Consider the following 12,340-nt stretch of genomic DNA (forward strand, 5'->3'; position numbering starts at 1 on the left):
AATCAGTGTTCAGAATAATGAAGACACTGAATGATATGAGACTATTTTTAACACATTGCATTCAGTGTCGAACCTGCTGTGTGCAGATCAGGATTAGCAAGTACCATATAAATAAGTAGTATTGATAAATAAAATACTGCAGCAGTAGTGGCTCGTGGTAGAGAGAAGATTCCTCACATGGAATGGGACCAGTAGGTATTTGTCATTAAGTTTGTCACCAGATACGACTGGATATTATTATTGACACTAGATATAGCTCACCATATTATTAGTACCAGATTTGTTTCAGTAAATTATTACTGGTTCAGCTATTATTGCTGCCACCAGCTTTGGCTCAATTTTCTCCAAGTGGTACCAGATGTGGTTCAGAAAATGAAAGATTGAGCCAAATATGTCTAATATTTCTCCAGATCGGACCAACTATGTGTTTGTATATTTTTGTTGGCACTGTATATGGCTTCATTTTCCTTAGTTGGCTTCAGATATGGCTCAGCATATCATTATTGACATGTCTCATATTTTTTTGGAAGCACATGTAGCTCAGCTTGGTATTCTACGCATCAGCTGCGGACTCATTTTCTATAGTTTCCTTAGATATGGCTTATTGTTTTCTACTTGGCATTAGATAATTAGATACAGTAAGCACAGGCAAATTGTAGTAGCTAATGTATACTATTCAACACATTGCATGCTCTGCTTTTTATACTAAAAAGGGATCTGTATTTATATGTTGGCCACCAGAATGGGCTCAGTTTTATAATGGTCACATTTTTGTGCAACTGTCTACAGGTGATATAGAATCTGCACTGTATATTTAAAATCACAGAGGTTCTAAACACACCCCAACAATGCTGCAGTTTAGTATATAGAACCACACCACATTTTAGATAATCCATACCCAAACTGCACACACTTTTGGTGTGGCGTGCATGTGTGTTGCAGTGAAGGTTCTTGGCTCCTAACCATTGGAGTTAATTCCTACATTCTGAACAAATTTGTTGAGCCCTGAGCAAAGGTTTGAAAGGGAGCGTGGTCCTGTGGCTACATTTTACACCTCTTGTTCTCTGAAAACTGAGCACAATCCTATTTCAGTGCTCCATGAGGTCTGGGTGATCTATTTTGGTTCCCTTATGTCCAAAACCAATCTCCAAAATTACTCTTTTGGAACAAAAGGGTTACATTAGGGTGGGTTGACGCAGCTTGGGAGAATAATACTTTTCCCCCAAAAACTCCTTAACCCCAACACACTGCCACAATAATCATTTGGTGGGTTAGAAGCAACAGAGTGGTCTTAGTAAGTTTTCCTTTATACATCAATTTTCAGTTTCACAAGTCCCTTGCCCTAGCAGCATAAAGCAACTGAATAAAATTGTATATTTGGCACATAGTGTATCTCAACGCTAATCACATCATTTACAGAGTCTCCCTTTGGGAATGATCCTGCTCATTATATTGGAAACAGGCCTTGCTATAGGCCTCAATGATGGTACCCATATATCCCAAAAGAGCCTCTCCAGGCAAAGACCTAGAACCAATTCCCAAACCTCCTTGGGATTATTTTATAATGCCTTCTATCATCCTCCTCTCTTCAGCTCACATCCCCTTTCACTCAGTCTAGATTAAAACTTTCCAATAGAAGTTATGAAAATATTTCCACAAACTCATAGTACCAATATTTTTATCTTAGTTATGGTGGTCTTAAGCAACAAGCTTTCCTTCAAAGCATATATATAGTTTCCCTCTTGGCTGTATCAGATAATTTCACAGATTCTTTGACTACACTGACCTTCACTCCCCAGCCTCCCAGAGCTTGGTCCTAGGGTGTTCTCACTCTCTTTGTCCCCCCCTCACTTCTATATGCTACCAAAACGTATTTATTCTCTCATCATCTCCCGTTTTGACTACTAAGATTTAAAGCCTGCGGGAAAGCCTGCTTGGGCATGGTCGGGAATTCCATAAGTGGGGAGCAGCACAGGAGAAGTCTTGTAGGTGGGAGTCAGATTTGGTTACCAGAGAAGAGACAAGGCACAGGTCAGAGGCAGATCTAAGAGGATAGGAAGGAGAGTACTTTGATATGAGATTTGAGGTGTATGAAGGGGCTTTGTAGATAAGGGTGAGTAATTTGAAATTAATTCTGGAGGACACAGGAAGCCAGTGTAGGGATTTGCAAAGGTGCAGCAGATGTGGAGCGGTGTGAGAGGAAGATCAGTCTTGCAGCAGCATTTAGGATCAATTAAAGTGTGCATATATGGTTGTCAGGAATGCCATATAGAAGGAGGTTGCAGTAGTGAAGACGGGAGATTATGAGAGAATGGATAAGAGTTTTGGTAGCGTGTTGCAGCAGTAAGAAAAGGGGGTATTCTAGCTATGTTTTTAAGGTGGAGTCGACAGGACTGGAAGAGTATGGATGTGAGAAATAAAGCAGAGGGCGGAGTCAAGTGTGATACCAAGTTGGCGGGCTTGGGAAAATTAGGTGTTCTTTATAGTGAGGGAGATTTGAGGAGAGGTGGTGATTCTGACAGGAGGGAAGATAATAAGCTCTGTTTTGGACCTGTTGAGCTTTAGGTAGCATTGGGACATCCATGTGGAGGTAGCCGAAAGTCAGTTGTTTACACAAGATAGTATAGAAGGGGAGAGGTCAGGGGAAGAGATACAGATTTGGGTGTTATCAGAGTAGAGGTGGTGCTGGAGGCAGGATGAGCAAATTAGTGTCCCAAGAGGAGAGGTTACAATGACAAAAGCAAAGGGCCAAGAACAGAGCCTTGTGGGACCCCAACTGATAGTGGGTATGAAGGGGAGGATGTGCCAGAGGTAGAAAAACTAAATGAGTTGTTCCATAGGTAGGAAGTTAACCAGGAAACAAAAGTGTCACAAAGGCCAATGAAGTGAAGGGTGTGTAGAAGGATAGGGTGATCAACAGTGGCAAAAGCGGCAGAGAGGTCCAGGAGAATGAGTATGGAGAAATGACCCTTAGACTTTGCAGTAAGTAGATCATTGATCACTTTTGTGAGCGCAGTTTAGGTGGAATGTTGGGGCGTAAGTCTGGTTGCAGAGAGTTGAGAATGGAGGTAGATTAGAGAAAGTGAGACAGGCGTTTGTACACTAATCGCTCAAGTAAATGGAGGCAAAGGGGAGGAGAGAATAAAGGCACTAATTGGAAATAAAGGCAGGATCATGCCCATAGCTTTCCACACACTCTCTGAAGTAGAGCAGGTGCAGAAACGTACTATAGTCATCCCCAGCATTATTTACACCATTTACCCTTTCTCTCTCCTGTGTCTCTCTCATACCTAGACCCAGCTTGTGTTTAAAGAATAGAATGCTATATCTGAGAGCTCTACAGACCTGCCAGACTCACCAGCCATGCCTTGTGATCTGGTCACCCCCGACTCCTGGGTTGAGGTCCCTGTTATTGCTGGGCTCCCAGAGTCCAACTCATGTCTGTGGGTCTTCTCTGTTCCAATTCCACCATCCACTCTATATAACTGAGGCGCACTCCTCTGCAGAGCTAAGGAAATCACTGAAGCCAGTCTCTGGATAAGAGCCTACAATGCTGACCATCATTGCCTGGCACGATTGGCCCATTACATGGTCCCAATCTTCTGTGTTCCTTTCGTCACATAAATATCTCCTGGTCATTCTCTTCTCTGCTCCCTATTCACCATGCCTTGCTGCTCTCCCATTGCGTGGGCAACGGCTGATGGCTTGATCCCTTCCAAGCCTCCACCGCGTTGACTCTGCCTTGACAGTGTTAGTAGCAAATGCTAAAGTTGCTTTACCCTATTTGTACACAGTATAATAATGTAATGGAGTGCCATATACACAAGAGAGAATATTGTCTTGACAGTTATTATTAAATGCCTTTCAATAAAAAAAAGTTAATTTAATACAAACACAAATACAGGTTAAATTAATTTAAATACAAACTTCTGTTGCTTTCCCTTTAAAGATCAAATGGGAATTCTCTTCTGTAGTAGTTTAAATTGACATTTCAGTTAAGTAAAGTGAATGCAATATATAATATAATATAGTTGCAAAGCAAATGATTTATTAACTATTTAGATAATGTTAGAAGCAGCTAGAGATTGCTAGAAGCAGCTAGGTAGTGCTACTCTCATCATTTTCATTGCATATTGTTGCACCGGTCCTCCAACACCAGCAAAAGACATATATGCTGGTGCATCTACACCTAAATGAGTCACAATTACGTGAACTCACCCTTGCTGTACTCAATCTATGCTTGCCTGCTCCTGCCCACTCCCGTTTCGCCTCTCCAGGCGTAGTGAGACGCAAGTCAGCGATAGAAAAAACTATATATGAATGTATGCATATGTATTTTTGGTGCGCATATGCGGCATGGAATTGTTTTTCTTTTACAAAATAATTGACATATATCCAACTGTAAATGAGCCCCACTATGGCTCATATATCATCAACATCATCAACATTTATTTATATAGCGCCAGCAAATTCCGTAGTGCAATATATCTAACATTTCCTATTATGACATGCTGTTTACAAGGCTAAATATTTGTTCTGGAATGTAAAAGGTGTGTCATTAGGGAAATCCCATAAATTCTATATGCCAAGATTCGCCCAAATTTCATTCCCACAATTTTAAAATAAACTTTACTTTATCATTATCATCATTTATTTATATAGCACCATTAATTCCGCTGGCTGTACAGAGAACCCACTCACATCAGTTCCTGCCCCATTAGAGTTTACAGTCTAAGGGCCTGAGTCATTAAGGAGAGTAAAGCATAAAAAAGGAGTAACTTTGTAGCCGGGCAAAACCATGTTGCATTGGAGGGGAAGGTAAATGTAAAATGTGGGGACAGATTTATAGTTGGCGTAGGGCATGTCCGAGATCAACTTTAAATTTCAGTGTACAAATAAAGCTATTAAGTATTTGTGTGCTACATAATAAAACAGCCAGTATTTAACTTATGTGCAAGATATTAAACTGATTTGCACCCCTTGCATCGTAACATGGTTTGTCCCAGAGAACATTTACTCCTTTTTTTTGCCTTACTTTCCTTAATGACTCAGGCCCTAAATCTCTAACATACACACAGACAGTTTTTTTGGATTGTGGGAGGAAACCGGAGTGCTTGGAGGAAACCCACGCAAACACGGGGAGAACATGCAAACACGTCTTAGTGCTAATCACTAAACCACCTTGCTGTCATTGAAATAAGATACTCCCCTAACCCTTGTTTACTGCTTTATTAAATATTAAAAAAAAAATCTTCTTTTCCAGGATAATACTATTTCCATTTTATCAATGCTAATACCTCACTTTCATAAAATGTTAAGCTATACTGAAAAACTCTAAAAGCCCAGCCTTTGTACAGCTCACAACTTTATAATGAAGATTTAAAACACTCTGTGTAATGTATTTCAGGTGGAGAGATTTAGTAATGAGCACTTTTACTAAGCTGCGGGTTTGAAAAAATGGGGATGTTGCCTATAGCAACCAATCAGATTCTAGCTGTCATTTTGTAGAAAGTACTAAATAAATGAAAGCTAGAATCTGATTGGTTGCTATAGGCAACATCCCCACTTTTTCAAACCCACAGATTAGGGAAGTGTGGCCATCAGCCTAAACGAAGTTAAAATCACGTGGGTGAGTGATTAGGTGTTTAGCCTATGGGCTTCTTCAGTTTGTAACCAATGAGGCAGAGGAGGGGGAGTAGTTTAGTTTTAGTTTTATTTAGGTGAATGTTCTCCTCCATTTTCCCCTCGCTGCTTCCGGATTTCCTCCCGCCCACCCGGCAGTTATTGGGTTGTTTATTATGGTTTTTCTGGGTGGGAGAGCAGTGCAGTCGGTAAGTTTGCATATGGTGCTTGTGTTATCTCGTCATAGGTCACTACTCCCCCTGTGGATTGTGTTGTCATCATGTGTGTTGGGTCCAGTGAATGGGACTCTGTACCAGTATGTTGAATATTTTACTGGTGGTTATAAGGGGGGTGTAGTCTTGCCGTTGGACAGATATTTCGCACCGGCCAATAGATAAGGTATGATCCTGGGTTGGTGGTACAATGGTCTGACCTTTCCACCGTTATTGGTTTCGTGTTTGCTGACTGCCCTGCTCTTGTCCGCCTTTCAGCCACTTTAGTTTAATAATAGCCATTTAATAAATATATTTTATTCCAACGTTAATCTGGTGTCCGTGTCTTTATTGGTTTATTAAGGTATTATGGTAAACACTAAGAACTTCCACACTGTGCATTTTAGTAAATCTAGCCCTTGAAGTTTATCCAAAATGCTTCTGTTACCATTTTGAAAACTGCTGATAAACGCAATACATTTATATGACATCTTCTCCATTTCTGCATTTATTCAAATATCGAAATGCCAGAATGTCCTTTGCATAATCATTACATTTTACCGTCAAACCCAAAAACACAGCCTATAGAAATAATGTTAATGTTAAAACAGAGAGATGGTACATTTACCTGTCCTCGGGGATCTAATGTAACTAGGGGTTGACAGAGCCACCTGCAGTCACCTAGTGCTATGCTTTGCTGACAGTAAAAAAAACTTACTATGCTGCTTCTTTATGCACAAACTGTTTTTGTGGCCCAGACTAACCTATTCCTAGATCAGTGACCCAGAGAGAGTGACAGATCTTTGTTTATAGACAGCCAGTTGGAAGGCCTGTGTGACAAGACTGGCAATGGTTTAGTATCAAGGACGATACTAGAACATGTAAAAAGTGTATCAACTACATTACATGCTGCAGAGAAGAAGAAAAAAAGTAATTGAAATGAGAAAAATAATGAAAAAGCACAAGGTAAAGGGAAGGCAATGAAATATAATTACATATTCAAAAACACTGTGGTTAAATATTCATTGTCAAACCATAATAGATCGTGAATGGATCACCCTTTAATCATGATCCATTATGGCCTGACAATGCTTATGCAATGACAGCGAAGGCGTTATTACTGGAGAACTACAGTGTGAGCTCTAGTTTTGTCTGAAGCTAATTCCCTATTTTCAATGCACACAGGCAATTAATGAATCAGAAAGTCATGGGTTTAAGTCTCGGCTGTGTCAGCGACATTGCTGTTGATATTGTGTTTGCATTTAATTTGCAAAAGCCTTAGACTGTGATTTATAGAACTGTGTTCCCACAGTCCCCCTTGGCTTGCAGGGAAGAAAAAAAGTGAAGTTGCCAATGGACTGTGACCTTGTAACTTTGGAAACATAACAAGCACGGTTACCCCAATTTTAGCCATAGGGAATAAGAGCAAAGGGTAGAACAGCTAAAATTCTAGGGATAATGTATATTGTAAACTTTGTTGACAATAATAGACATGGAAAATGTTCTGCATCAAATTCCCTCTACCTTATTATACCCCCAACCACACCAGAGAACAGAACGAATAGACACATCTTTAGACCTAGCTCTATTTGTAGACCATAAATGCCGCAAAATGCAGAGTTGACAAATTCCGTGCGCGGAATGGCAAGGCGCAGGCCTGATCATCGCACCTCTCTGAAACAGTCTGTTCCGTTGTTAAACTCAGTTTGTGCTAAATATTTTTTATTCATCTCTGCGCATGACTTGTAATGTGGCATCTTAAAAGAGCAGGCTTCATATGTATAATCATATTCAACTGTTCTGACATAGGAATGTGCCTATATAGGAAAAAGAGTTGAGAGGAAATACATCTATAGCACTTAAAATTGCATTCAGCTCATATATAGTACCTGTTCCTGTCTTACTTTCTTAGTACCGCCAACATGATTCCTCAACTCGAAGCTCAAGCATGAGAAGTCTGAATTTAACTCTCCTAAAAAGTTCGGAACATGTCTTACTTGTTCCTCTCCCTGAACCAGATTCTCCGCTCCACATCACTCATTCAGATGCAGAATTCTCAGACTCCTCCCACATAGTGTATTGCACATTCTTATGCCTCTTGGGAAGATACATATTCTATTTATGAGCTTAGATAGGTCTGATAGATGATTACAGTTCTGACAGAACTCCTCAGAAGTTTTCCAGTAATGTCAGGCTAGAATGAATGAGGCTATTCCCTTACCCATATGTAAGAGAAAGTATGTTGTGTGTAGAACTCCCCAATTTCCATCTCGCAAAATGATGTGGCTCAGTGGAGCAAATTTTATTTTCAACTCAAAATACTTGAGTGGAAAAATCAAAATAAAGCAATTACTAATGGAAGTTTAAATTTGGCTATTACACATTATGTATGGTACTGGTGGTTTTAAGAGCAATACCCACATAACACGCATAGAGACAACCAAGTAAGGAAATATGGTATATGTTTTTGAGTTCCAAACTACTTTTATGAGATCTGGGAATGTTCCAGGTCATTGAGGTAGCTGATTAGAGACGCACCATCTCCTCTCAATGACTCTTCTATAACAGAAATGGTGTTTGTGCTACAGAAGGAGGAGAGGTCTTCTCACTCTGACAGCACCACTGTTGTTTCGGTCATTTCACTGCAGTCTCCAGAGGATGACTGAGAATTCACAGTTGGTGGAACAACTGTAACAAATACTCCACAGGTTAGCAGAAGCTAGTGAAGCACATTGGTAGTGAGTTCACATGCTCTACTGGCTGTGTGTCACAAGAGAAGCTCATATTGGCCAGCTCTCTTTTTTGTGTGCTTTGGCTGCGTACATTAGCCAACAATTCTCTGTAATATCTAATGCAGGTGAATAGATCTTCCATGAAATTCCAGGCAGCAGTTCTGACCTTCAGCATAAGGAGGTGCACACATTTACACTGTGCAGTCAGTGCCCAAGTTAAATTGGGAAATAATTTGGGTGGGCTGGGGACCACTTTGCCCTTTTTTGAAAACACCAAAGTGGGAAATTTAGTATGGTGATTGTTTTGTAGTTGTCTTACCCCCAATCCACTGGATTTACCCTTCAGGCTTTGGGATACTTTTATTTTTTAAACTACATCTGAAACTTTGATTAGTGCATACTTCAGATTTGGAGTGCTAGGAATCAGGATAGGGGTGTCTGTACATCACAGTGAGGGTGAAGTCACCCCCTGGATGCAAGCCTAGTACTTTTAAAGCACTAACCCCCACCACTTCTCTCACAACACCTGTTCACTGGCGTGCGCACCAGTGGAAGGTGCGTGACGCACCCATTCACCTCTGTTCTGTCCCCCCTAAATTATGCCAGTTAGGAAGTATGGATTGGGGCATTCCTTTCTTCATTACTGTAAATAGTTAATTGCAATATGTGTAGTTTACAGCAGCAATATGAAATATGAAATATACTTGCAGTTTTTTTTCTTTCATGCAGCTCTTATTAAACATGAAATATGTGTGCTTTGCTTGACTGAAGCAAATGTATGGAAATGAGTACGATGCATACGGCTCCCTGAGCCGCAAGCAGAACTCCGGGTTGAAATTACCGTATTAACAGTAATGGAGCGCCGGGTGCTTTACTTTTAATAATAACGCGGCCATTTGAATTCCCCCCTTAGAATACTAAAATTGGGGCTATTGGTATGGTGTTACCAAGTCTGCTTGCAGAGCTCACCATTCGGTAGAGTTTCTATTGCTTCATCTCATCATCATATCCTCTTCAATCCGTTTTATACGATAATCCTTTCACATATAATACAATAATCTGGGGCACTTCCTAGTGGAAAGGGATGGGTATGCTATCAATGGGGGCAGGTTTACAGCCAAAGGCTGAAAATGTGACAGAGAGTAAATCATGAGTTGGCAGACACTACTCCTTGAATTTCTCATCATACATTTAGAGAAATGAATTTAAAATAAGTCTAGTATATCCTTTCTTCTGTTGTAGGTACAAGCATAGAACATGCAAATAATCCCTACATTGTGTTCTTTTCTCCTTTATCATTATCAGAGTTGGAAAATTCCAGAGAAAAAGTAATATAATTAGTATGTGATTGAAGCTAAATTTATTTTGAGATTGCCTGTACTCTCGAATGATACAAACCTTAGCATCCAGTTGTCAGCATACATGCCATGGTCTTTTGAATCTGCATTGTCTGGGATTTCCTGCACTGCCTCTTAATGCTTGTTCATGGTTGACATTAAACAATAAAGTAAAAAACTATTTAATCATTATAACTCTCTGTTATTATTGCTTACTGTGTCAATATTTAATGACTGTACAGCCAAACTTCAGTTTAAATGAAACATTTACTTCTAACAGCAATGGTGGGACTTTACCTAGTCGGCGTCTTCTTATGAGTGCTTTATATCATTCTTGTTGGGTATGTGTCGGTTTGGTCATAATTGCCCATCCATGTTTATAACAGTTATTATTAACAATTACTTATATAGCACTGTGATGAAATGAGTGTGATAACACTGTAACCATCCTGTTCCTCATTTCTCATATAATGTGGATTATAGCAAGTACTTTTTATAGCCCTTGCTTTTGTTCCCCAGCTCAACAGACTACAACTGCAGTGTTTAATTACATATAGATAAGGGACATTGTAGCTCATTGTAAATATGTATATTTTTTATTGTATATTGGTGATGTGGCAGTGAGGTTGTTATTTATTGTCCTTAAAGTGAAGCCAGGGGGATATGGGTAGAGATCAGGTTGCAAGATACTGGAGGGGGGAAACTAATTAGTGTAGATTGTTCTCACAATACTAGTTGAGACATTTTGTCTAGAGCCCAGCAGGGGACCTTCTGTGGAATTACAGCTCATCTCCACTCCCCCTCCAACCCCCTGATACAGCACCCACCAATGGTTAAGGAGGATAGACCCAGGGGTTTGCCAAGGGAGGGGAAAGAACTGTGAAAATTGAACCCTAGATATAAGGCGCCACTCCATGGGGGAGGGGGGTGTTCATTCTGTGATTTGATTGCAGGAAAGTGCAAGGTCTGGTTTTGAGTTGTCATCCTCTACCAGAGTCTACATATGCAGCTGAGAGAGATCCATGGGTCGTCAAGTCTGGACAGCCAGGTGACTGTAACTCCTTAAGCTAGTGGGATAAGAGACAGATGATGTGATAAACATGCCTGGCATTTATTTACTGTGTGTACATAATATTCTAGTGTTGTTTTTTTACAGTAATTGTACTGTTGTACTTTTCTAACTGCATTTGCCTTAGTGACTGATAACCCTAGAAGGTAGTGGGTAGACTTCCCTGGCATAGGAAGGCACCTGTGGATGGCCAGCCAGAGTGAATTGGGTAGTATTGGGCACCTACATAATCATTCTCATCAGTCCCTGACCTTGACTTCTGCTGGGGTAATTGGGGTAACTAATGCTCTAGAAGTGAACACATATTTTGCATTGTGAGACCATCCTTGATGACTGTCTGATAGCAATGCTCACTTAGAGTAATTCTGTGGCTTCTGTTTTGTTCGCAGGATCCCCGGAGCCGACACAAGTTCAAGGTTCACAGCTACAGCAGTCCCACTTTCTGCGACCACTGCGGTTCTCTCCTTTATGGGATGGTTCACCAGGGAATGAAATGTGCTTGTAAGTAATTCAATAGGTTGATGAAACTTTATTTATAAGCTTGACTATGTAGCTGTCTTGCATTCTTTATCGTCTTAATTTATCTTAAATCATCCCTGTATTGTATGTCATTATCAGCTGAGCTGTTAGCTCTTCCTATTACAGCGCTATAGAAAGAGTCTCCCGAGTTTGGAGCTGAATATTTGAATTGACCTACTTTATTAATTGTTGGACTGATTTGTCTGGTGACACCTCCCGAAAATATACCATCTTATTAATAGTAGATTAATTTCAACATTTCACTTAACCCTCAATAAGCTTGTATAACTATGCAGATGGCCAACTTTAATTGGTCCATCCTTTTTCTGCTACTGAAAGAACTGAAAAATAATTTATGAGGCAGTGCCCAATCTCTGTGCCTGTATGGTTGGGGTCCCTTCACCATCATCACCATTTACTTATATATAGCGCCACCAAATCTGCAGCGATGTACAGATAATATTTTTGTCATTCACATTGGTGCCTGCCCTATTAAAGCTTACAATCTAAATTTCCTAACACACAGACTAGGGTTTATTTTTTTAGCAGCCAATTAACCTACTAGTATGTTTTTGGAATATGGGAGAAAACCAGAGCACACGGAGGTAACCCACACAAACATGGGGAGAACATAGAAACTCCACACAGATAAGGCTCTATTCAGGAATCGAATTCATGACTCCAGCACTCTGAGGCAGAAGTAGTAAAAACTGAGCCACCATGGTCCCTTCTCTGAGACCCCCTATTTCTGCTCCAGAAAGACCCCCAATAGCCCACTCTGAAGGACTCAAGATCACAACAAGCATATCGGCAAACACCACAGCATCCAGCCTGGATTTTTAAATCCAA

The 12,340-nt window shown here is 40.3% G+C and overlaps 1 protein-coding gene across 1 annotated transcript in view; it reads left to right on the forward strand.

Moving 5' to 3' along the window:
- The window catches only part of PRKCG (protein kinase C gamma), a 270,969-nt gene that overhangs the window by 162,520 nt on the left and 96,109 nt on the right, over positions 1-12,340 (forward strand). Inside the window, exon 4 of the mRNA XM_075190817.1 lies at positions 11,362-11,473. Coding sequence (XP_075046918.1) covers positions 11,362-11,473 — 112 coding nt within the window. The remainder of the gene's footprint in view (positions 1-11,361; positions 11,474-12,340) is intronic.

This window comes from Mixophyes fleayi, chromosome 11 (genome assembly GCF_038048845.1).
Source record: "Mixophyes fleayi isolate aMixFle1 chromosome 11, aMixFle1.hap1, whole genome shotgun sequence".
NCBI classification, from domain to species: Eukaryota; Metazoa; Chordata; class Amphibia; order Anura; family Limnodynastidae; genus Mixophyes; species Mixophyes fleayi.